Below are 26261 nucleotides of genomic sequence, written 5' to 3'. Positions count from 1 at the left end.
TGGAAGCCTCAGAGTCACAGGTGGAAGGGCTGGGGAAGCTTCATCTTCATTTTGTTTTGAAATTTTATATGGTCACAGAGGAAGGTGACAGCATTATGGGATATTTTTAATACATTGAGAGAATTCACCCTTTTACTGGAGAGGCTTTAATAGTCCTAGGGAAACTAGACACTGCCCTAACCCCTCTCAGTATAGTGATTTAATGAGGTACTAACAGACGACTTCTAATCTGGGACATTTCTGTTGTCCTGTTCTGATGAGACTTAGGAAAGTAAACAGGTATAAGACAGTTGGTTTTGGCAGGCATTTTCCTTGGTATTAGGTGACATGGAAGATGTAGAAGGAAAGGGAAATAAGTATTTCTGTCCAAATATTGTGCCTCTTTTTATTTGTTTGCTTTTTGTTTTCTGTGCAGTATCACCATAACTCTATGATTGATACCTTTAATATATGCATTGGTTAAATTTGTCCTTAATTTAATCAAGATTATATTTCAAAGTATTTAAAGAAATACTTTCATGTGCATGCCATCAGACCCTCTATACTGTTTTATTCAAATACCTCCTTAACCATCTTCTGCATTTATATTGCAATTAGCAGACAATCATCCTGTCACTGCATTCTGCTCTGCTGACATTCCCCCTCTTAAATCTGCCAAAGGGCTGAATTCCTTGGAAGTAAGTGGTTTCTGAAAAGCAGGCACCCCCCAGGGAGTCCTTACGGTCAAAGTGTGCAGAACTATTTCAAACACCTGTGGCAACTTTAATCCCTTATGCTAATAAATTAAGCACAGCAGACATGGAAATTGTCCACACCTAGGTTTGAGAATCAGTAAACTCCTTTGGGTGACTGTCACAGGAAGTTAGCTTGTTCTGCAGACTTACTTGCTTTTGTAAAATTTTGATCTTAGCCACACCAGTAGGAATTTGCTCTTCTTAGTCTGCTACTTGTACCTTGTTACCGAGATCAGAAGGCTTCTGCTTTAAACCCAACTAGTTTGCCCTAGTATCTCAGAATACCTGTGCAGCCAGAGTACAACCTCATCATAATAAAATCACAATAACCTCATCGTAATCATAATAACCTCATTGATGCAACCTCATCATAGTAAAATCAGAAATGCAGACATTTACAATGAAGATTTAGGAAATATATGTTTAAAAATAGACCCACAGAAATTACACCCATTGCCCAGCTGACTTTCTTCTTTAAGTCCTTCCTTCTGGACCTTTGTTTTACATCTCAGCTTTCCACAGTAGACAAAGCAGATCCCAGCTGGTCTTGTGTGTACCCTCCAGATAAAACCCAGCTCCTCCCAGCTTTGCAGTGGGAAATGCTTCATGACTTGTGTGTTGAGGCCTCTAAGAAGGGCTGTGGCACTGTAACCAGACTTCATGTAGGTATAAATGTAATTCTGAGACTTTTGCAGGATTCCAGTGTTGTGCAAAGAGGCCATAGACTAGATGTGAATCAGATCTGAAAGATCATACAGCTCCTCCTGTAACAGCATAAGGATTGTGGTTTTTTGTGCTGGCCAGTTTTCACCAACTGTGTGGATTGCTACATGCCAGCAGTGTTTCCCACTTTCCTCTCCTCAATTGTTTATTTTTTCATGTTTACGTGATTGGTGAAGTCTTTTGCATTGGAAATCATGTTCATTGAGACATTAGCCTGTAGTAATTTCATTTTTTAAAGAAGTCGGAATCTCACTTTTCGTCCCAGAGAAAATTCATGCTGAGGATCATTGCTGAGCTATATGGGAGGTGGAGGAAGAGTCTGATTTTACATGAGGCTTTGCAATAATTCATAGTCTTCCCTGTGAGAGATGTGCAGCTACTTAAGAAAGTCTGTTTAGTGGTGCTTTATGAAAGAAACATAATTTCTGTTTTGGGGAAGAAAATGTACTTTTCTGAGGTTGAATTTTGCTCCCTTTCTTTGAATTAATTTATGTGCTTAAAATTGCCACCTACATGGATGACTAGTTTTTGCTTTAAATCCAATTTAGAGCAGACTGCAAGTTATTGCCTTGTATAAATAATGTATTAGTGAAACAGGTGGGAAGGGCTTAATATGATTTTCAGAGAAATATAAACCAAGAGATTTCTGTTCTTTTCCAGAAAAAACCAAAAGAAATTAATGCAACTTGATTTTTTTTTAGGTTTAACCTAATGGGCTATGTTTTCAGAATTAACAGATTAAAGATCAGTGCCAATTATGCCGACCTTTCCCCACTGATTCCGATGCAGTTGTATGGTTTTATAGCAAATGAGTCCTACTGTACTACCAGACTGCTTTAGACAGGAGGGAAGTCTAAGTCTTTTAGTGTAATGTTTTATCTTCTGATTCTAGTTGATGTGTTCCCTCATTTAGACATATTTTCTGATAAAACGTTTGTCCTTTGCAGGTGAAAAACCTTATCAGTGTGATTTCAAGGACTGTGAACGAAGATTTTCTCGTTCAGACCAACTCAAACGGCACCAAAGACGACACACAGGTTTGTTGATAGCACATCTCTACTCATTAGAGTTCATCTTGATACATGAATTGCAATCTGAAAAGTGTACTTCTAAACATCCATCTTTCTGATGGTGCTCATACACCATACCTGTAGTGCCAAGTTCTTCGAGGTAGCTTTAGGAGAGGACTGTAGCTGAGTGTTTTTCTTGGCATTTCAGCACTACTATGGTTGTGTAGGTGACCCTTTCATCCTACTGCCATCTTTTTGAAAGAGCTTTCTTAATGAAAGTGTCTGCTTTATACTCTGTCCCCAGTATAGGGGATATATCAATTTTAAAAACTAAGTGGTTCTGCAAGAAAAAGTTTCCAATGAGTAACCTGATAAAAGCCACTGCTGGTATTCCAGTGTTTGTGTGGCAATGCTAATAGATGAGTGCTGCGTATGCATAACCTGAAGGGCTGGTGGAATTACTGTGTACTTATATGTGGAAAACAGAATTGGAGAAGCAAAAGCCATGCCAGCTGTGATGCTTAAGGCCCTAATTCAGCAAACCACTTAAGCTTAGATTTGAGCCTTTCTTGAATTCTAGCAACTAAAGGATTCTAGGAGCAGCAAGGGGAGAAACATCAAAGATCTAGCTGGTTGGATTGAATGAGTAGCCTAGAAGGTGAGTAGCAGCTCACATAAAGACAGCAGAGAGAGCAGCAGCAGTCATGAATGGGTCTGGGTTCTAGCTAGACTTGTGTATCTTTCTCGATGAGTCATTTACTTGGTGAAATGTTCTGAGATGGCAAAAACTACTTGTGAGTTCAGTGCAGCTTCAACAACTTGGTTTTTGCACATACACCGTTTTCTGGAAATGTCAAGATAGCCCATTTCAGCATTTCAGGAGTTCTTGAAGGTCTAGATTAGACTGACAGGGGAGACAGCTGCCTTTCCCAAAGTCACAGATGAGGAGATGGTGGTGAGCCCAGCCTCCTGTCTAGGAGTGGAACCATGAGGACATGCTGCATGGGACGTGAGAAAGGGCTTCAAAGTACTTCTCCAATGGAGTCACAGCAAAAAATGGTGTTTGGGTCTCCTGTCTCTCAGGGAGTGGCCTGGCAATTGGTTTACTCACTGTTCCTTGGTGGATTTCTGCCTCCTACTTCTCTTGCTGAAGATGTTCTATCCCAATTGAATGGTGTTATCGAGAGATGTAGGAAGTGTCTCTGAAAGCTGGTGGTAAAAGTACTTTATTGGGTTGATACATTTTTAGCAACTGCATAGTATAACTTATCTGTGTTAAACAGTCCCCGAGAGTTGTGTGTAGTGTGTAAAATAAGTAGTAGAAGTGTTAAGTAAGTTAAGCCTATTTGGAATATATAAAAACGTATCTCTACATGTCTATTGTTCTTATGTCATATTTGCTCATACATGATGCAAATAGTTCCAATCCACGGGATCATAATTAACAGATCTTCCTTAATCCAACAGTGTAAGTGGGTGTCTGTTTACTGTGGTGTTATTTGGATGCTTCAGGCTCAGACATTGGAAGAGAAGGTTATAATGGGATGGTAGCCTGATTAGTGACTTTCTGTAATGTGTAGGCATGAAGCTGGAAGGAGCTAGTAACTAGTACAAGAAAAATCCAGACTCTTCAAAATTCAGAAATAGGTGATTTCATTCACCCTTCCCCAAGGTGCTGGGATACAATAGACCTCTTTTGTCTTTTCAGGTGTGAAGCCCTTCCAGTGTAAAACCTGTCAGAGAAAGTTCTCCAGATCTGATCATCTGAAGACTCATACCAGGACTCATACAGGTAAAACAAGTGCGTAAACTTTTATTCACATTTATATTTCCTTATTTTTTAAGTTTAAATCAATGTTGTTGTAAATTATATAATTAGAAAATCTCTTAACGAGGGGTTAAGTATTCAAAACAGCAGAAATAACTTCAGAGTGTGCTGATCTTTCAGTGTGACCACATCCCCCAAGTGTCATAATCATTTTTCACAAATGGATTTAGGTGATTTTGGAAACTACACTTTCTTTCTTCATGTTTAAAGAAGTTTCAGCGTGGCAAAATACATTTTGTCAGCTATTGTGAAATGAACATCATGGTCTCAGCCCACAAATGTCAAGTTGATCTACTGCCTTTACTAAAAAACCCCTGCAAGACAGAAATTTTAATTCTAGCTTCAGCCAGAGGTCTGTAATCTAAAGTATTTGTGCCTACTCATGCTTCTCCTAAGTGTCAGTTGAGACTAATGCAGGATAGCACGGCAAAGCTCCTGCTGTTGCTGCTTGTACTGTAATCTCTCCAGGAGATAAAGGGAGTGCCTTTTGCAAACTCACACTGACAGACAGTAAAGTAAAAGCTTATTCAAATATTCAAGGACCTTTTTGTAGAAACCATAGTATTTCATATAAATATAGGGAAAAAAATAGGGGGCCATTTTAGTCTACTCTGCCCTCGTGGAAATGTAAACACCATTAAGAAGCAACTGCAGCAACCTCTATATCTAGTATTACGTTTTAGAATTATTCCTATGAACTGGAATTTTCTGTTCCATTCCACCATGCATGCAGTATTTTTACCAAATAATTGTTTACCGAGCGCTTTGATGTGTTATTAGATGTCACAGCATTTTCTATACTGGCGTTAACCTTTTAAATTCAGTCTCTGTACAGATGGACAAGGAGCCTGAAAATCTTTTTCTCCCTGCTAAGGATTCTTTTTTCTCTTCTGGACCATAAACACATATTTAAGACTTTCAAAGATAACAGAGAAATTTTAATAAAGGAAATGTTTCACCTGAGAGCAATGGCATTTTCTGTGGCACTGGCCAAATAAAGGCTTCAAGTAGTGGCCATATCTGCACTTGCAATCTGCAAATGGTAAAGGGCATGGCTGTGTTCCTGGGTTCTCCCCATAGTCTCATGGTGAGCTGCAGGGCCTGGGTCTGTGAGCATTCACATGAAGAAAGGTATTTTCTTAATCAGCAAGAGGTAACTTTCTGGTAGAAACAAAATGGCAAGTGGTTGTCACCTGTTAGCAAGCCTGGATAAATTACATTCCCCATCACATTTCATTAACTGATCTGCTAATTCATGACTTCCATGATTCCAGTAATTTTTTACCCCAGATTAGCTAAATCAGTGATGAGCTTGCTCTCTTTTTTTCTAGTGAAACCCATTTCCCCATTCACATTCTTCCTTGCTCCATGTTATCCAAGCCCACACTACACTCATTGCTGAAAGCAGTCTCCCTTGAGCCCTGACAGCCGCACAGCACAGACCTCTGCGTGGGCTTGCTGGCTGCCACTGGCTCAGGTTCTGTGCGAGCTCTGCAACCCAGCTGCGCGCTGCTGTGATGATGCTCTTGTCGGTGGTGGTGGATGTGTCATGCTCCTTTGACTGTAAAATACACATATCCTGAGGGGAAAGAGCACAAATAGTGGGTGGGGATTTTTCATCTCCATTATGTCCCTGATAGCTTCATTCCTTCTTCCTTGTGCCCCCTCAATTTTGCAACAAAGAACCTAGCTCCAGTTAACTTGCTCCATGTTGAGTCATGATGAAGCCAAGCACATGTGACTTTCATCTAATTCCATCCTAATTTTAAGTGAACTGCCAAGCTATTTGTTAAGCTGCAAATTCAGGTGCATTTTTTTTTAGCAATGGAAATGTGAATTTTGGTGTCTGTACAGTGGAGCTGTACAAAGTAATCTGTGCCCCGTGCAGAACTGACAGAGATTGCTGCCCCCTGTTGCAAGAGGACAACCAGAACTGCTGGTGAAACAGTGAAACTGTACTGCTTTTACTGTGGTAGTTCAGTGAAAATCTGGCTAGTGCTAGATAACTCACGGCGCTTCACAAGGTGGTTTTGCTAATGCTGCTGGGATGAAAGAAGACCACTTTATGCAATCTGTGATTTTTACCACTAGCTCTGACTGGATCATTTTTGTCCCATACTGTTTTATGCACTCATGTGAGACAGTTGATGCTTTTTTAGCATATATTTTGAGTGGATAAAGTAGATTTAAACATCCTCCCCCCTTAAATATATTGCACAGGATTTTGCAAATAGAAATACACACTTATGCCAGATCCTGTGTTGCTTGAATTTGGATGTTTGTGAAATGCACAGTGTGAGGCAAAAAAGAGCATTCTGGATGAGCTTGTTCCCCAACAGTGTGTCAGGAGTTGGAGAATATGGGGGGTGTTGGCAGCATTGAAGAGCCCAATCCCAGAGCTGAACCTACTTTAAAATATTGCATCTATTTTGGGGAAAAAAAAGAAAATGCAGTTCTAAAAGAAACATGACTTACTGGGCATGGCTCTGAGCTAACAAAAGCATTCTGTAAGCATTCCTGTGGCATCAGAAACATAGCCTGAACTTCCACTTAAATATTATAGAAAATCAAGACACCAGATTAAATCATAAAAAGATGATGACACTTCTTGTTAAAATTGAATGTGCTTTGCTTGGGGCCATTTCTAGTGACTATTATGCTCATGGGATTCTTAGAAAAATACCGAATGTTTTGAACCTTTAACATTTCCTATACATATGAATCTGCTTTATTTAGATAGTATTGGGAAACTTTCAGTCTTGCTCAGCAGACTTCATGCTGAACTCTGTTTCTTCTACCATATTCACTTACACTCACCAGGTTTAAAGAACTTAAGCCAAAACTCGTTGAACTAGCTGGGAAAACTCTCCTTGACTTGAGGTCAAGCTCTAAATCGTCACTGACAATTTTCACGGTGCCTAGCAGTGAGTCTGCACCACAGTCTGAGGTGTGACTGAAGCTTGTGCAAATGCCAGAATGACTTTGAAACTAGTTTGTTTGAGAGCCAAGAGTAGCACAGACATGGTAACATGGTGTTCAGTAAGGGCTTGTCTTCAGGAATGAACCACTGCAAGATGTTCTACGTCATCTGAAAAGGCTGTTGATCAGCTGAGAGAGATGTACAAAAGCACAGAGTGCTGATGTGAGCAGGAATTGAGGGCACTCCCACACCCTCTCAGGTCAGCCTGGGATGCCTTTCCTCCTGACAGGGGCTCTGCCCAGCTCCTCACAACCCTGCAGAAAGAAAACAAATAGTAGTGTCTCAGGCGAGCTGTATACCCAGTTAATAACAGGGTGTTTTGTTAACAGGTGAAAAGCCTTTCAGTTGCCGGTGGCCCAGCTGTCAAAAAAAATTTGCCAGGTCTGATGAATTAGTTCGTCATCACAACATGCACCAGAGGAACATGACTAAACTGCAGTTGGCCCTTTAGACAGTTCAAACAAGTGAATAAACCAGATGGGACATTATGAGCTACTGCAAACTTTATCAGCCATCTTCGATCACCTCTGTCAGAAAGCTGCAGCTGTCTTCGCATCCCATTTGACACAAGTTAACTAAACCGTAGGATTCTGTTCAGCCTTGCCTTCCATTTGGACTTACACAAGTTTCTATTCAATTAGTTTAAGAGATTTTTATTCATGATTTTTATAAGAAGTAAGCAAGATGGCCACAGTTTCAAGATAACTATAAACTATGCTTACCTTCCACGTCTGTCTCCAGTTTTCTGGTTTTATTTTCACTTGAGTTTCTCTAGGTGCCTATTGTTGTGCCTTTTTAAGTCCTGCAGTGGGCAGGGTGATTCCTCCCTGGTGAAGGTGAGCTTTATGCTTACTGCATCTGTGCATATGCTGAGGTTTCCAAACGCTAGTGCAGCTGTCCTCACAGTATGAGACAGAACAATCACCTGAGATACTTTTGGTAAACTTTGTACTCATACTGCCAAAGGGCAAGCTTTTAAAGTTGGAAGCTGTGCTTTTGAATTTCACAAACCAAACCTTTTTTTTTAAAGAATGTTTTTCTAGAGCAGCTAAAGTTAGATGAACCAGAGCCTCTCTTTACAGAAAACAAGAATCTTACCATTAAGTTAACTTGTTTTATAAATAATCACATAACTGATCCCCCAAAACTGTCTTGTTTGTCAATTAACTCTTTACCTTTCTTTCTCTCTTTTTAATGTATTGGTTTAAATTTATTCTTTCATGAGATGCTTAAATCTCCTTTACACAAAACTAATTCCAGTCATTGTAGACATTTGGGATTTGTTTACAATGTAAAGCCACACTGGTTATGTGGCTAACAAGCTGTATAAACTTAAAACTGAACTTTTAATGGGGCTGGTCCAGGATCTCCATTAACAGATTACTCTTAAGATAAGTAACTTAAAAAGACTCTTTGTCAAGTATATGTGAAAAAGACATTATTAGTGTAAGGAAATATATTGTTTCAGGGTTTCGGGAGGAGGGGTTTATTATTTACTTTTAATTGCTTGAAATTGTGTGTATATATATCTGATAATGTATTGCTCTTAGACATCTAAAATTAGAAAGTGTATAAATATTAGATGCATCACTGTTCTGATGTTGTTGCTGTTACAAACTATTGATAACACTAAGAATGTAACCTGCATTTTTCACTGAGCTTTCAATTAAAGCCCATTCAAAGAGAAACAAATGAGAGTCCAACAGATGTCTTGTTTCATGTCTGGTATTAAATTTCAAATGCCCTGTCCAATAGTATCCATTTTTTTTTTTTTTTTTTTTTGTATATAAAGGTACCACCAGCACTGATGACCACTAGTTAACCTGTCCAGGTCTTGACCACAATTTATCCATCTCTCTTGGGAATCATACTGGCAGCAGAAAACAGTGTCAAGTTTCATATTGCGCTATAAAACAGTTGCTTCAGTCGTTTGTCTTCTTACCAAACTATTCTTTTTCTTTCGACCTATAAGTTCTGCATAAGAACTTTGTAGAATAGTAAAATCCAGTTTATAAATAGCTGTACTGGCCTTCTGTAGAGCTGCACTGAAAGTATAAGCACAGATAACTCCTGAGATTAGGTTGTCTTTTTAGTAAAAGTTAACTTAGAGTTGGGGTGGTTTAAGTCAGTTCAGTAGGTTGAAAAAAACAATCGTTCTTAGATGATGAAGTGTGAAAACGAAGATAAAACAATATTGCTGATTCTTTGTCATACTGCCTACTTTTCCTTGGAAGTAAGTACAGCCTGCCTCAGCGCACTTTGACCTTGCAAAATATTTGTATCTCTTCAGCAAAAATCTTTAATGTATCTTGCCAAGCTTTTTTCTCTAATGTACACAATGGAGTTCTATGATGGGTTGAGCTTTCTCTCTTAAAGTGCAGCTGCATCGTCAAGAAAACTCAACAGTTAATTCTTCAAGTCCTCTTTTTCGCATGGGTATTGCATCACTGTTAATTACTGTTGGGGTACTGTGAGTTATTTGTATAAGTCAACTTTATCTTTTGCTGCCAAAAGACAGCATCTCTCTGGAGAAACTCATAACAAGTGTGGCAAACATCAAATACTTGGAGCGAATAGTATACATAAAACTACACAGAATTAAAAAATAAAGTGACTCCTCCTGCTTTTTTGAAAGGAAAGTTCAGTTGCAATAACAATGTCCTCTGAATTACCCAGCAGTCTTCTGCAACTACAAAACAATCTGTTTTTCAGTCTGCACCCAAAATAGAGAGCTGCCACGAGTGTTTATACTAAAAGCCAAAAAAAGAAAAATCAGCCTCCAGTTGTGCTTGCATTAGTCAAACATAAATAAAGCTCTTTTGTGAAATACAACCAAAACTCCACTGCCACTCAGGCCAGACTTCCAGTGACCTGTAAATAACTACAGCCATGGTTTTGCTGCTTAGTGAATTGTATGCTGGATAGTAATGGTAGATGGCTACAGAAAATGTGGTGTGGGTTGATGAGTGACAGAGCGTGTCCTTTTGTTCTTGCTGTTGCAACATTTTCAACGAATTTACTTATTGCTACTCTGTTGTTTGATGATGATTTCATCCCCCAGTGGGCTCAGTACAGTGAAGACAATGGTAATTGTTTAAATAAATATATTTAATTTTGTAAAATTTTTATTCCTAGTTATTTTACAGTCTTTGTCATGAAAGACATTTTATGACTCTCTCTTTCATTTCCCTGTTTTCAAGATTCTACCAGCAAGGTAAGCCAACTTTATTGAAGTGCTTTACTACATGAATTTCTCAGAAGCAGCCCCCAGATGCTGGTTCTTGCAGCATGCAATTCCTCATTTTGTGGCAAGCAGAAACTGCTCAGCGGGCTGACTTTCTGTGAGCTTGACCTCCACATGAAAGATGAGGGGGCTGCACTCTATTATATCTTACAAGTATCCGTAGCTCTCTGGAAAATTTTCAATCCTACAATTAATTGAGCATATCTTTTATGCCTCTGCCCTATGTTCTTAAACTGAAAACAGTGACTGATGTTATTTTGGCTGATGGTTAATGTCTTACAGTGATTGGCATGCTATTCCTATAGCTTCCAAAGCCCCCCAAAATGCAGAACGTTAATGATATAGGTAACATGTCTACTTTTTCTTGTCATTTCATGATGTACGACATTGTTGGGTAGGAAAAGGAATGTGATCTCTTCTCTCTCTGATGGTGTCAGCTGAGATTCAAGGGTTCACTTGCACCATTTTTTTCCAAGGTAGGTGAAGGCAGCAAAGTCTCCTTTCTACTTTGGGAAAACATGAGAGCCAAGGGTCCTAAATTGTAACCACATGAGCATACTTTTGGGGTATGTCCAATTCTTTAAGTGTACAGACTATACTAACTGAACAGGAGGTACAAAGCCATTATCTTGCTGCAATTAGGCAACCAAACTGAAGGCAGTCCAGCCTGATGCAGATATTGATTCCTGTAAGTGAAGGAGGGGACTTGCAAAGGAGTAGCTCATTTCTTCTCTTTCCATAGTGGGTTATGCGTGTTGTTCGTTTTAGAAGCTACTCCCACCAGGCCTATCTCTTTCAGAAAGTCAGTAGGGTTCATTTCACTGCTCCACCAACCAACCTTGCAGCAACAGGGAACAATTCCTGAAGATGCAGATAGGTGCCTTAAACTGGTGTTTCTTCCTTCTTCTGCTTCCCCAGATAGCCACTGAGAAAACCTTATCATGTGCGGTCTTTTCCCATCGTCAGTCTGACCTGCCAGCAAATCCAATATGGTAAGCAAGCTGCTCCCAACATCTTTTCCAAAAGTCTGACGAGGCTCTGGAGTGGATCAAGGGGCTTCAAGAAGGTCCCTGCAGCCCCATGTCTCAGAGCAGCCTGGAGCTAACCTGAGGTGGCTACACAAAGGCAACCAGCAGGCAGAGGGACACTGCCAGAGGACACACACAAGTTCTGCTGCTCAGTCCTGCGTGGACCCTGTTTGTGCCCTCCCCGTGGGACAAGTACAGGCAGGGAGAATTGCTCAGCTTTTTAACTGGGGAAGTCTTCCTTGCTTGGGGAAAATCCTGTTCCCCTGCCCCCCCTCCAATTAACAAAAGAGTAATTAAAGGCATTGCATGCAGTTCAGAATGGCACTAATGGACAAGAATCCAGCTGCAATATTTGGGAAGAGCCAATAAAAGATTCATTAGGATTCTTTTAGTTATTGGAAGTCCTGATGATGTGAAGGAGGCTAATGAAACAGAAGACCTGATCACAAAAGCAATGAGTTAAAAAAACCCAAACCAACAAACTCAAATCCCAACCCCACTGCCACCATTCTAAAAATTAGACAATTAAGAGTAAAACCAGGAATGTAGCCAGAACTATTCCACCTCAAATAATAAACACAAGGATAAGTTGCCAAGTGAGGTCAAAGAAGCAAATGGTAAAGTGAGTTTAAGAGACAGCTAGACACTTTTATGGGGAGAGAGGGGATTGAAGGATACAGTGACAAAACCGGGGGTAGAGCTGAGATAAACCTGGAGGACAGGCACGGTGGGCCAATAGCTGCAGAGTGCTCTAAGCCCCAGTTGCTCAGCAGAGGAGCAGAGCGGCTCTTGGTGCTCAGGACGTACCAGGGCTGTCAGCAGAGTCCTGTGAGGGATGAAGCAAAATGGCCAGAACAGCTTGAAAGGAAGATAAGCCTGGTAGACAGAAACCAAGGTGCTCTCCATGCACTGCTCCTAGGTGCTGCCCTCGGTTTCTCTAGTGAGATGCCCTGGCAGACTTGCTAAAAAACAGGTGCTTGAAGAACTTCTAGCCAAGCAGCTTGTCTTCTTGGAAGTGATCAATGCAAAGCACAGAAAGAGACACCAAAAGGAAAAACAGAAAGAAAGAAACTTTTTTCCTTTTCATTCTTCATGAATGTAATATGGGAAAGAACAGGGTTGGCTAGAATATGATTCAAATGAGGCAAAGACAAAATATACAAAGATTATGCTCTTCTCTGCTTGTACAAAGCATTGCATACTTAAGAGTTGTGAGCACAGCGTGTGTCGATTCCCATAAAGAAAACAACCTGGCAGAACTTCTGTGGCTTCAAATAGCAGCATGACAAAGCCTAGGGTTAAGTGCTTGGTTTGGCCATCTCCGTGCTGATGAAAAGATGTGGCTTCACCAGCACAGAGCAGTTCTTAAATCACGGTGGTGAGGGAATCAAGACCAGCATGGCCTCTGGAAGTAAGCCAGGGCATAAAATAAATAAAATGCAGTTTTCTACATAGAACGCAGTCCAAACACAAGTGCCAGCTTCTACTGCTGAAAACGTTAGCTTTGACACCTCAAAGGGCCCTGAGCAGTCGGGGTAGCCCAAAAGAACCTAAACATAGCACAGAGGGATCTTGTGCTATGTGCTGTAGGAACACCGAATAGCAGGAAGACTCTGCACTGAAGAAGTTGCAAGCCATAGAAAATGCTTTAGAAGGAAAGTGTTTAAAGACACTGCAAATCTTGAATGAGAATGTTTAGTCCCAGGTAAAGCTTTTCTATTCCTGACAACTAACTGCCTATACCACAGGTATAAGTATAATCCTAAATAATACTACCACTGTTTTTTATGTGAAACAGGCTAGATATATTCAGATGAGCTCTGGCAGAATCAAGATCTTAGTCTGCAAAAATAGGCTGAGTGATCATGGAGAGACCTGTCTGGTCATCCTGGCTTAAATGACAGGATAAATCTAATATAAAAGTAGTTGCTCTTCCCCAGCATCAAAAAAGCCCTTTTGGTGCAAGGGAATAAAAAACATACAAGGCCCTGAGACACTTCAGCATGGAAGTGCAGGAGAGAAATACAACTGTATTTATTCTCAGGCTGTTTCTTTTTATGGCTCATTCTCATCTGAGTCATGCCCCAGAATTCCCATTCATTTGAATGAAATGTTGAAAAACATAACTACAGAAACAGTAACGACCGGAAAAATTCCTGCCCGAGAGTTTTCTTGGGAAATGGTGTGTCCTCATGCACATGCTCTACTCGTACAATAATCACGTCTGCTTAATGTTTCCTCTCAGGAAGGTCTCTGACATTTTTAGCTGTATTGCTGAGGTTTTTAGGTTAAGTTATTGGTCTAGCGGCACAGTAAAGGTACATTGTAAAGGCAAATAAAGAGGTTTTTTATCTACTGTATGGCAAGGATTCCAGCCCAACAAAGACCTATATTTAGAGCAGGAGAGCTGTTGCGCTCTCAAGCCACTAGACGGCTCAGCCTAGAGGGTTTCTTGCTCTCAGGACAGCGGTTCTGGAATGCTCTGCAGCCAAGCCACCCGCTGCAAAGGAAGGAATTTCCTGACTTACAACAGAAAGTTACAGGGCTTACAAAGCAGCAGTCAGAGCTGAAGCCTATCATGTAGTTTAACTCAAAATGTAGTTCAGTAGCTTGAGTATGATATTGTGCTGTTATTGTAATTACAATATTTATCCAAGTGATTCTGGGTAGCTATTGGGAATTACAGAGTTTTAAAAATCTGATTGCCTAGGGAATTCTTCAAAGGCCAAGCTCCTGCTGTCCTTGAGGATGGTGCTTCATGCTCTGAGGAGTTGTGTGCTGTAAATCACTCATTGCTCGTTACCTCAGAAGTGTGGAAATGCATGTTTCTGTTATTAGAAGGAAGAATTAACAGAGAATCAAAGAAAGGAAAGGTCACATGGCAGAAGGATTTTTTATTGCCTGCAATGGATCTTGCCCTGGTGGAAGTCTACTGGACTGTCTGAAATATAAATCTCAAAGTTCTTGTACTGTTGTGGAATGAATGAATCTCTCTAGTGACTGAGCTTCTTGCTCACCCTGCTCCAAACTGCAGGTCTGCAGTGTGGCTTTTTGTCCTCCCCTTTGTGAAGCCAGTCAGAGGAGGATGAACTGCAGTTTGCACTAGTGAAGGTCATCACACAGGACAAACACCCTAAAACCAGTCTAATATTCCTAAGCTGTATAAATTCCTAGTGTCTGCTGCAGGCAGAATCCAAACACTTGTGTCAATTCTGTACCATGCCCCAGACTGCCAAGAAACATTAATATAAGCATATTTATCAGGGCTGCAGTGTGTTACAAGAATTCATTAGGACAATATGTGATATGGTGCTGAAACAGAAGGCTGGGTTTCTCTGGCCAGAGATGAGGAAGTCTAGTCCCTGCTGAACTTTTACTACTGATAAAGACAATGTCTGCTGGCAGCATTCATTTTTTACTAGGCCATCTGCATCTAGTCAAGGATAACTTGACTTTCCAAAAAAGCCATTCATCAGCATCAACCCTGTACAACTTTCTCTTGATGAGTAAAGCAACACAAAGAACGACCGAGATGGTTAATAAACTTCTTTGGGAGCAAAAGGTCAATGCTGGTGTAAACAAAGCAGTGTCATAGTACTATACAGAAGCATTGAAGTTTCTTGCATGTTTATATGGCTGATGCCCCATTTATTTTTTATCAGTGTTTGCTATCATTTATTTTGCTCTGCCTTAGCTGATCTATAAATCTTTATAACAGTGTTCTTTATTTTCTTAATTTTGTCATCTCTCTTATCAGCTTTTATCACCTGTTTGTATCCAGTACGTTTGCTACTCTTTGCTGCTTGATGGCTACCCATGATTAGTTTTGTTAACCCTTTAGTTCTCATCTACCACACACAGGTCTAATAGTTAAGTCCTTCAGAAGACCCTTTTTTTTTTTTTCCTAAAGCTAAATCAAACACTGAAGGAATTTCCATTGTCTCCTAAACAAATAATTTACTATTAAAGGTAAAAAAATGGATGAGTGCATTGATGGGGAATTACTCCCGCTCAAAGTGACAGAGCTTTGCATTTAGCTATATAACACAGAAAGACTAGGCAGTAGCCATGTTATTTTTCACTTCAGGCCTTTATCATTATACTTCAGATCCAAACTGGAGCGTCCTAGACTTGCACCATGTGGGAAGTTAACAGGTTGCTCTTCCTGCCCTCCCAGTCTTTGGCTTTTGTGCTTTCTCGCTGCACATACGGACAATGCAGCCATCAGAAACTGGACAGAAGTCTCCAGGCTCCCATCACATCAATCACTGATCATCCAGCCAAACATTTTATTATCAGCTTGGGCTACATTATGGACAGTCAGCTAACAGAGCAGTCAGTATCCACAATGATAAACATGAAGCAGCTGGTGCCTTGGTTATGTTATATAGCTATTCAGCAGTACTTGTGTTAGAGCCACAACATTTAAAACCTCATAGATAGGTCAGTGATATTTACCTAGAGAAGAAATATTTTCTCGGGCACTTCAGAGAGACCTAAAATTGTTCACTAAAGAATTTAAAAGAAAAGAAGTTAATTTTTCCTAGGGAAGATCCTCTAGAATTCACTTGCCCCCCTCACTTTGATCTGTTATTTTGTTTTCTGTAATTAGATTACAAAAAGTTTTGTACAGTCGAGGTATCCAAAATCATATAAAAAATTGGATTGACCCGAACCAGTTTGGGAGCAATGGACTTAGCAAAACACATACTGCTGTTTTAAGGGTTTACATATTCATAGAATCATAGAATCGTAGAATAACCAGGTTGGAAGAGACCCACCGGATGATCGAGTCCAACCATTCCTATCAAACACTAAACCATGCCCCTCAGCACCTCATCCACCCGTGCCTTAAATACCTCCAGGGAAGGTGAATCAACCACCTCCCTGGGCAGCCTGTGCCAGTGCCCAATGACCCTTTCTGTGAAAATTTTTTTCCTAATGTCCAGCCTAAATCTCCCCTAGCGGAGCTTGAGGCCATTCCCTCTCGTCCTGTCCCCTGTCACTTGGGAGAAGAGGCCAGCACCCTCCTCTCTACAACCTCCTTTCAGGTAGTTATAGAGAGCAATGAGGTCTCCCCTCAGCCTCCTCTTCTCCAGGCTAAACACCCCCAGCTCTCTCAGCCGTTCCTCATAAGGCCTGTTCTCCAGCCCCTTCACCAGCTTCGTTGCTCTTCTCTGGACTTGCTCCAGAGCCTCAACATCCTTCTTGTGGTGAGGGGCCCAGAACTGAACACAGGATTCCAGGAGCGGTCTCACCAGTGCCAAGTACAGAGGGAGAATAACCTCCCTGGACCTGCTGGTCACACCGTTTCTGATCCAAGCCAAGATGCCATTGGCCTTCTTGGCCACCTGGGCACACTGCTGGCTCCTGTTCAGTCGCTGTCAACCAACACCCCCAGGTCCCTCTCCTCCAGGCAGCTTTCTAGACAGACTTCTCCTAGTCTGTAGCTGCACAGGGTTGTTGTGCCCCAAGTGCAGGACCCGGCATTTGGCCTTGTTAAACCTCATTTTGTTAAACATTTTGTTTAGCAGCGACTTACCCAACGTAATTTCTAATGCCATCAGATTACTTAGTGTAACTGGGTACTATAGGGAAATAAAATCCACTAAATTTCTCAATTAACTACGATTTTCGAGGCCAGCCAGTTACAACATTAATCTCCCTTGTTAATATTAATGTAATATAATGTAATGCACTTTTAATACTATGAGCCTCTGCTGAATCTGCAGTCTTAGACTTTTACTTAGAAAAGCCTCATGTTCCTGAAGTTAACAGGAGTAAGAATTTTATCCAACCAAAAGTTGGATTAGGTTCAAACCCACTGATTATTCCAAATTTAGCATCCTACTTATTCCATGAGTATACAGTTAGAGGATGTTCTGTCACACTGATATCAAGACTACAGGAAGGTCTCTGTATTGGGATTATATTCTGTACATCATGTACTTCTGATGGATTGCAGTTCCTCTGATATGTGATTCTGCATTTAACACTATAAGATCTGTATATTTTTTTAAGTAGAATTTAATTTCAGGTGACAGAGAAGTTTAGAGCAGGTTTTTTTTTGTTCATATGCATTTTTTTTTAACTTCCCCTTTCTGCCAGGAACAAACGTTAGCAGATAGAGGTGAGCTCATCTTGAAGCCCAGTTGAAATACCAGCCCAAAACATGAACTCACTTTAGGAGCAATGCAGTGAATAGTCATGAAACGTATAACATTGTTTTTAGTCAGGGGAAATTTTGTCATTGTGTGTTGTTTAACTTGGCCATTTGCTGGAACTAGCTTAGTACATTCCTGGCTCTTTTTTTGCAGAGATCCATTTTTACAGGCAGGGTTGTTGTTTTACATTTTAAATGTTTTATTTAGACATATACTAACTTCAGAAAAATAAATCCTAAGTAACCCAGCTGGATTCTTCACTTTTACTTTTAAATTAAAGATTATTGTGATTGACTTCTTAAATTCCTTTTTTTAATTATCACTGCATTTAGAATTCTGACCTTTTCTGAAAACATTAGTAACTAGTGAAAACAATTTTGCCTTCTAGTGGAAATCCTGCATTTCTCTGCATTGTGCAGATTGCTTGAGCTGACTGGCATGAAATTTAATTTGCATTAATCAGCCACAGGCAAGGGCAAAATGAAATGACGATGACCCATGAGAGTAGGATTTTAGAGTATTTACAAAATTGTTCTTGTGAGCATCGTGGAAAAGCAATGGCTAGTGCAGGTCATGTTCTATCTGATTCATGAAGTGAATCACCCTAATCCAGCTTGGTTGTCAGAAGAATTTGGGCTACATTCTTTGAGCAAGAGACCCTTCAGCTGTGATTTGACAAAGAGCATAGGGTGTGATACTTAGGGAGAATTTGCCATAGTGAATACAAATTGAAATATTCCAGCTTCAGCAGGTGTACGTGGCCCAGCCCCAAACACCCACCTCACCAGACGCCAGAGCTGATGCTGCACGGAGTGAGACCCAAGCAAGGAGCAGTCCCGAGGGATTCAGCCGCCTCTGCACACAGCTGCCCGTGGCAGTTTTTACCTTTGACTAAACTTGGACTAAAACTTCCCCTCCTGTGTGCCGTAGCCTGTACTGGGGTGTGAATTATGTGCTTCAGGGATTTGGTAAAAAGAATTTTTGAGGGCATAATTTTGGTTTGCACGAGCAAGCTACTGAAATCGGAGTTTGAGGCATCCTTGTGGAACGTGGGCTGCAGAAATGTTATGTTTGTGAAACGGCTGAGAGCCTTTGAGATATCTGTCCAAAAAAACACAAGATAGATCATTTTGACTCGGAGTTTTCCATCACATCCCAGTGCTAAATCCAGTCAATAATTATATCGTGGGCAAAAGTATCTGCCTGGCTAAACTGTTCCTTGAGAACTTTTACAACCATACTTGGTTTCATTTCTATACTTAGGGTCTGCACCAATCACAGAGTCGGTAACATGCAATGGACAAAATGTTTTAAAGATACAGAATGGAATTACGCAGTAATGAAATTACATACGCCTTTATTTCCAGCTGAGCTAAACACAATGGTGATTGTTTAGTGCATATCCTAGTGCATTTGGTGCTGTTCAGTGTACCAATTTCCTCCATACAATTAATTTATTTTAGTTGCTTGTGTGGAGTTACCATATTGTTGCTACATTGATATGGCTTTGAACTCTGAAACATTGTAGTGTAAAGTACATTGCTAAGTTAATTAAGGATATGAATTGATTTTTTCAGATGGGTAACCAAACTCAGGCCTCTGTCCCAAATTTAAGTTTCATTGGGCTGAATCTATATTTGGTCTTTTGGACTTTTTTTTTTTTGCTGAAAAGCTCTGGGTCTAGTTGAAAGTATTTCTTTCAAATCCAAAACTGAATGTTTCGGTTCAGTATCTTATGAGAAGAGTGAAAGGAATGAAGGGTGAAGATCTGCTTATAAAAGATGACTTTTACTCAGTGCTATGGAATGAGAGGATTTGAGCTGCAGAAAATGTGAGTTCAATTTTTTTCCTTTGTCTGGTGTAATTCCAGGAATCATTTTCATAACAAGCAAGTGCAACACAGAGGTTTCCATCAGGCAAGCAAATCACATTTTTATCTGCAGATGTAGGAATACTGTTTTTCTTTTTCATTACTCCAGATAAATTAGAAAAAATGATCCTGGTAGCACTGGAATTGCTTGGCCAATGATTACCTACTACAGACTTTGCAGGCACTGACAGAATCCATCAGGCAGGCAACAAGGCTGCGCGCGCTCAAGGTATGATTAGTGAATTTCACTTAAATCACTTAGTTTTAATTTACGAGTTGAAGTCTCACTCAGAACAAAGATGAGCAAAACTTGTTGCTGTTAGTAACATGCCTGAAAAGAGGCTTTTAGTCCGTGCCAAGTTCTTTGCAGCAGATTGTTAACACAATGAAAACTCTGTAACAGAGGAACTATAGAAATAGCTAGAATTCAATCCATCTGTAACTGTAGTTAAGAAACTATCTCAATGTTTAAAATGCAAAAGGTATAAAATTTATAGCCGTAGAACAGTAATACTACCCATTTCAGAGATCTATTATTTCCTACAAGAATTTAACAAAAATAGATTGTGGTAAAACATGGATACATGTTACAATGGAAAAATCTCTAGTAAAGAAAACTTTGGTTAGGGGTCACTAACTTGAGGGAAGTGCTTATCTCCTTTATTTGTTTCCATTATGTAACAAGCAGTGCACAATAGCATTCCAGTATTGCATTGTGCCTTAAATTTTTCAAAATAGGGCTCAGAGATGCGTGTGTATCAATTCTCTGCAGGAAAAGTATTTTTCTTGTGTAGGAAATATATTGCTTAGTGTATATGAACATCTAAATTAATCTAATTAAATGAATCTAAATTAATTTAATCTGAAAGTCTGTTTCCCTTTACAGATCAAAGAAAGGCCATGGAAGTAAACAATTTTTGCAAATGACATCTCTCACTGCATTCTGCTCTGGTAATTTATCAAGGCTCACAGTCATTATTTCAAAAGATTAATCCTGTTTAAATAGTCAATTGAGCAGAACAAGAGGTTAGTGGGATAGTTAGCTATGTGTCACAATATACTAGATAAAGGATTATGCCCCACTTAAGAATTAATAACATCTTAAACCTCCACATAAACTACTTTTTTTATCAATAAACATGGCTCTGACAGAAGACCAGATGCACTCACAGGTCTTAATTGTTCAATCCAGTGACTAATCCCCACTTGATCAAGATTTTACTGACTTAGCAGCTGTCTGAAGAGTGACAAATTTATGATTCAATTGCAATTTCATCTTAAACTTGAAACTGCATGATCATTTGTGGGAATTAGCTACCTGATAAGATAATGAGGGTGGAAGAAGTGCACATAATTCTGTGCAGCAGAATTGGAGTGTTGCAGAACTCTTTCGGATGCATTGGAAAGACGCAAATGGCCATTAAGGGATTAGCCCATCACTGATTGAGTGGCTACATAGAGTTGAGGTTTACTAAATCACTGGAGTGGTAGGTCATTATCCTTGGATACAGGAGACAGTTGGATCTGTGTCCAAATGCATGAACAGTAAATTGGAATGAATGGAGTGTGCCAAAAAAAAGAAAAATAAAAAAATGCTGAACCCTTGTTCTTCAAGTGTTCAAATTTCCAGGTCATACCCCAAGTTTTTTCTTTCTTGGCATAAAAAATATGTTTTCAATGCCTTTAGTATCAGCATATTCCTGTCTCCATAATCTCTTTTGAGTGTATTGCTTCCCCTCAATACTATAAAATTTGTGCTTAGTTAACAAATGCTGTAACTTAGATAACATGTTAGAAACTGATTAGGAAAGCAATGCTAGGAGTTTCCCTCTCCAAGTTTGATGGCTTGTGCATAGTTACTACTAATACGTAATTAAAATAAATGAATTTTCTTCATTTGGGTTTTGTACTGATAACATTTGGGTAAGTCTCTTTTGTTCAGTTGTTTTATGTGTAGTTGAACTGAATCGATAATGCTCTGTAGTAGTTTTGTTTATTTTTAAGAGTTATGACAAAAGTAATGTCTTTGTTAAAAATAAACACAAATCCAATTGTTTTTTCTTAAGAGAGAAATTATAAAATGCTGCAGGAATAATACAACGCTTCTGCCTTCCTTGGACATGTGTTGATGCGGTTGATTAGTGAAATCAACTGCTGAGTAATACCATTTGAGGGGTCTGTAACAATATGTCTAAGGACTACTTGGAAATTCAAGTTAATAGCTTAAATATGTAAAATTTTGGAATTTCGGCTGTGCTGGCTATGGTCTTTGGCTACCCTGAATAAGCCCAAGTTCTCTTGGGGCTGTTTCTCTGTGAGTTGAACTTAATGATCTCTTTTCCCAAGGTACAGATGCATCTAATGATGTCCAATTTATCTCAGTCTAGAGGGGCACATAACTTTAGAGGGACTTGGTTCCAGAAGCCTAGTGCTTTTCACTGGAAATTTGTAAGCTAGTAGATTAGAAAATTCACCTTCAGAGAAATACAGTTAATTTTCATCATGCAGTGAGCAATTTTCATTTCCTAATACAACAATAAAACATGCAATACGGAACAGATGAAGCTGCTGGCCGAAGTTCAATATTGTACTCATCTGTCAGTAAGTATTTCTAACATAATTATACTTTACTGAGATTACAGGAGAAGGAAGCTGAATGTATTCAGCAATAAGGGTCTTAGGCCAAGTAAGCTTATGTAACCCCAAACAACTGTCCTGTTTTGCCCAACTCTCAGCAGGTGGTACCAGGAATGTTGTGTTATTTCCTAGTGCTTTTGCTCTCTACCAGTATCAGTCTAAATGTTGAAAAAATACTGAGGTGCCTCAGTCTTTGGGAATGTGCCAATACCTAAAATAGAAAGCAAATGAATTGGGCCCTGACTTCAGTGGGAACAGGAACAAGATAAAGAAGGAGCTAGCATAAGTTTGGGGAAAATAAGATGAAAGCAAAAACAAATACGCAAAAAAAAAATCACAGAGGAAATGACTGTTTTCTAGATTTGGATGTAACTCTTATGGCAAGCCTGAAGGTTTAAATTAATTGAAAAGCTTTATCTGCACTTTAAATGTTGAAACCCTTGGCCAGCTCTGTTTTCTAAGATTCAACTGATGTTCAGAAGATTTGGACGAGTAGATAGTGAATTGGACTGGGAGAATGAACTAAGAGGAAGGAAAGTGCAAGAAGAAAATCAATCTGCCAAATTAGACAGAGCAAAGGAACAGGAAGAAAAACAGGAAATAACCTAATAAAATATAGTGGAAAATAAATAACTTCCAGTGCCCCAACAATTTCCTCTCACAAAAAGTATTGGCAGTATAAAGCAAATTACAGGCACATTTCTGTCTGGCTATGGAAAGTAAACTATTTAGGGATGACAGATGGCATTCCCACCTCTACTCCCCCCTCAAAAAAACCCGCAGATAACAGTATCAGGAATGAGCCTGAAAGTTCCACAGGTGAAGATGGGAGCACAAATACGACCCAAACAATGCAAGCTGAAGAAAGAACTGGATGGTTAATGAAAGTGAACTTTCTGATGTGCAGTCATGGAAATCTCTTCCTATTTTCATTAGTTCTGCCTTAGGGACTGGTGTCATGAGGAATATAGGAAACCCGAATGAATGCAGGTAATGCCTCTATGCCACACCGTCCTGCATTTCTGAAGATCTCCTAGACAGTACAGTGGTTCCTTTGGGACTAGAGCAGGGAAGGGGATATGTAAGAGACTTTGTTTTATGAACTTACTAACTATTGGTCTCCACTCAGTTAGGTAGCTAAGAGGCCAAAGAGAATCCTACTCTGTCCCAGTGGGTGAGCTTTCAAAGATGGCATTTATTTAGGAATGATGCCACGGCACCAACTCCTCAGTGCCACCAAGTTATTGCAACAGCTTTCCCAGCAGTTGCCTATAAAGATACCTTACGGAGATAGCAAATCCTCCCCCATTTGCAGGAAGTTTGGCAAATTAGTAATAAATCTATTTTCAAGTGGAATCCTCATTCTGCAATGTTTACAGTATTTGCACTCTACAGAGTGTGATTTTAGAGAGGCTCAGAGCTTAATTCAGCTTATTAAAGTAAATATTGTAGCATTAGTTATTTGCCAAAATCAACAGAAATATAATTAACTTGAGTAACTCCTTACTGAGCAACCACATAAGTGATTTACTTGTTTCACTGCATTTAAACTGATCTTCCATGGAAGCAGAAAGCATATTCAGCCCAGCTCAGTTGCATGAAAGCTAAATTGTATATTTTAAGTGAACTGGTAGTTCTTATGAAGGATTCTACAGGTGAATGAAAAGACAGTGTTACTGGTAGTCATTTATTTACATATGTTTCATCCTATGGATAGATACTATGGGGTATAGAAGAAAGCAAATTAATCACAATTAAAGCAAATCCAGACTGCGGAATGCACTTTATAGAATCAGAATCTTTAAAAATGCACATGCAATTTCAGCTTTTCATTTATCATTGATTTAAGTGGAATAATAAAATGTCCATCTTTCACAGTACTAAAAAGAATGAGAGCTGCATTTTTTTTTTTTTTACATCATTTCTAGCTTTAGAATGACAAAATGAACTGGGGCGTACCATGCTACGATTTCACCCGTTGACACAAATGAAAAGGATAGAACAGACATAATACATCTGGTTTACGACTTTTAATTGCCTTTGTGACCCAGTTCATACCAAATCCCCTCAAGGCAGTCTCTTTCTTTGTATGCATCAGGGGGCTAAATCTCTATCTGAGATATGTTGCTTAAAAAAACATCACCATGTTAAAAAGTAACAATATTTCTTGCTCACATAAATCTTTAGTACTTGCAGGTGACCTGAGAAAGTGAGAAGTGGAGAGTTCAGTTGTCTGGTGAATGAGTATGTTAAACTTTCCAAATAAAAGCTACTCCTAAAGCACGAGATTCTTTTAGCAATTAATCACTATACTGTTTATTAGGAAGACACGCCTGGAATTTTTTAGTTACTCAGGTAACCTTTCATGGTTTGATGGATACAAAAGATAATTGTGTCTGCAGTGATTTAATGAGGCTCTCTGATGTAATATAGTAGTCTGTGACTACTGAGTTGGTGTCTGTGTCCTGGGAATAGAGAAGGGATATTGGAGGAGGGCATATGTGCAGAAACACACTGTTATAAAAACAACCTATTGCCAATCAGTTGCAAGAAGTATTTTCTATGTCATGTAACAAGCCAGAATGGATTGCTGGGATAACAGCTCTGAACTTTACTGCTAGACTGGAAATCCTGTGGCAATGTTGAGTAGTTTCAACAAGGGAGATTTTATTGAATTAATAAACGAACAGTGTGCTCAGTACATCTCTTGGACACAAAATACTTTTATTTTTCTGAAGTCTGAGTATTTGCACGCTTTAAAGGGGTGGAAGTGTGGATCCCAAAAAACTTTGCTGTAGTCAGGTGGTGATTCGCTGCATATGCTGTAGGGCTGGCATCAGATGATGGGGTTGATGGTTGTTTTTGTGAAAATATGCAGATGTCTGAAATGTAAACAGCACCTTCCTTGACTGTAACCATCCTCTTTATGGGCCAGGCACTAGATCTCTCCCTCACACACAGCACAGATGGAATTTAACTGTGCACTATATCCAGGAATGCTGATTTCCTAACAGTGTCCCTTAGTACTGCTCAGGCTATTAGATCATCAGATGTAATTTCACAAAATCTTACTGTCTCCCTGAGGTAGTCTCATTAATATACATTCTTAGCTTCAAGTTCTGGAATGTCTGCATTTAGGTAACTACAGGTTTTTTGTTCAGCTGTTCAAGACTAGCCTGGTTTTTAAAAATGCAATGTAAAATTGCTTGTCCAAGGAACCTGGTCCTTCAGTTGTATCTAGCAACTTATTTCTGAACACTGCATTTCCTTTTTTTTAAAAAAAAAAATTATTACTAGAACAGTTAACTGTAAGAAGATTGGATACAATTCTTTCTTGTGTTGCATGACAATAAGAATTTTGTAGGTTCCAGCCTTTATCATCTGTAAGAAAACATTCCCGTTCACAAAAACTGTCAAATATGTAAATTGTCTACGCATTGCTTAGAAATTATGGATTTAGTGAAGTGCATTCCTGAATTAGAATGGAAGACGATGAAATGAAGGTGGTGAGCTCTTACAGATGTACCAGAATGATTGTTGTCTGAATAGTGTGAAAAGCATGTAGAGTCTTTCTTGTAGATATTAAGACCCAAATGAACTTGGAAAGCTGTCGGTAGGGCAAGATGAGGTTCCTGTTTGCAAACTGAGCCCTTTTGGACATGGAACAAGAGGCAGTCAGCATAAGAATCCGCAATGGTATGATGTATGCCCAGCTTATCCATGGTTACTAGAAACCTTGAATGTTTCCATTTTTAAGTAGCCAAGAGGGGGCATGTATTGTTTTCTAAGAGGATTATATATTGTCTTCTGAAACTACTCTTCTGGTCTCTGAAAAATCATAACGATTTCTAACTGTTTCTAGTTGCAGAACCAAAATCAAGGTTCTCAAAGTCATGACTAGCCTTAGGAACTTTGGAGAAATCAGCTTTTACAGAGGAAATAAATTTCAGATCACCTACGTGTGCTCTGAATTGCTTTTATTTTATCTATGTTTTTATTTGTAGTTTCTTCAGAAAATACAGTATTTCTAAATATTTAAGAAG

General features: G+C 39.4%; 1 protein-coding gene across 5 annotated transcripts in view; it reads left to right on the top strand.

Moving 5' to 3' along the window:
* Nucleotides 1–25985, top strand: part of WT1 (WT1 transcription factor) — a 52798-nt gene extending 26813 nt beyond the window's left edge. Inside the window, exons 7-10 of one of the 5 annotated variants that reach the window (XR_011337493.1) lie at nucleotides 2405–2494; nucleotides 4176–4259; nucleotides 11438–11630; nucleotides 25798–25985. Coding sequence is in view for 3 of the 5 variants with exons in the window: in XM_069857510.1 (XP_069713611.1) it covers nucleotides 2405–2494; nucleotides 4176–4268; nucleotides 7605–7726 (305 nt within the window). In the remaining 2 variants the exon portion in view is untranslated. Of the gene's footprint in view, nucleotides 1–2404; nucleotides 2495–4175; nucleotides 4269–7604; nucleotides 9017–11437; nucleotides 11690–25797 lie in introns of those variants that run through there. The other 4 variants (XR_011337492.1, XM_069857512.1, XM_069857510.1 and 1 more) reach the window with 4 other exon arrangements.
* The last annotated feature ends 276 nt before the right edge of the window (nucleotides 25986–26261 follow it).

This window comes from Phaenicophaeus curvirostris, chromosome 5 (genome assembly GCF_032191515.1).
Source record: "Phaenicophaeus curvirostris isolate KB17595 chromosome 5, BPBGC_Pcur_1.0, whole genome shotgun sequence".
NCBI classification, from domain to species: Eukaryota; Metazoa; Chordata; class Aves; order Cuculiformes; family Cuculidae; genus Phaenicophaeus; species Phaenicophaeus curvirostris.
Note: the sequence above shows the minus strand (reverse complement) of the source record. Positions and strands in the feature narration are given on the sequence as shown.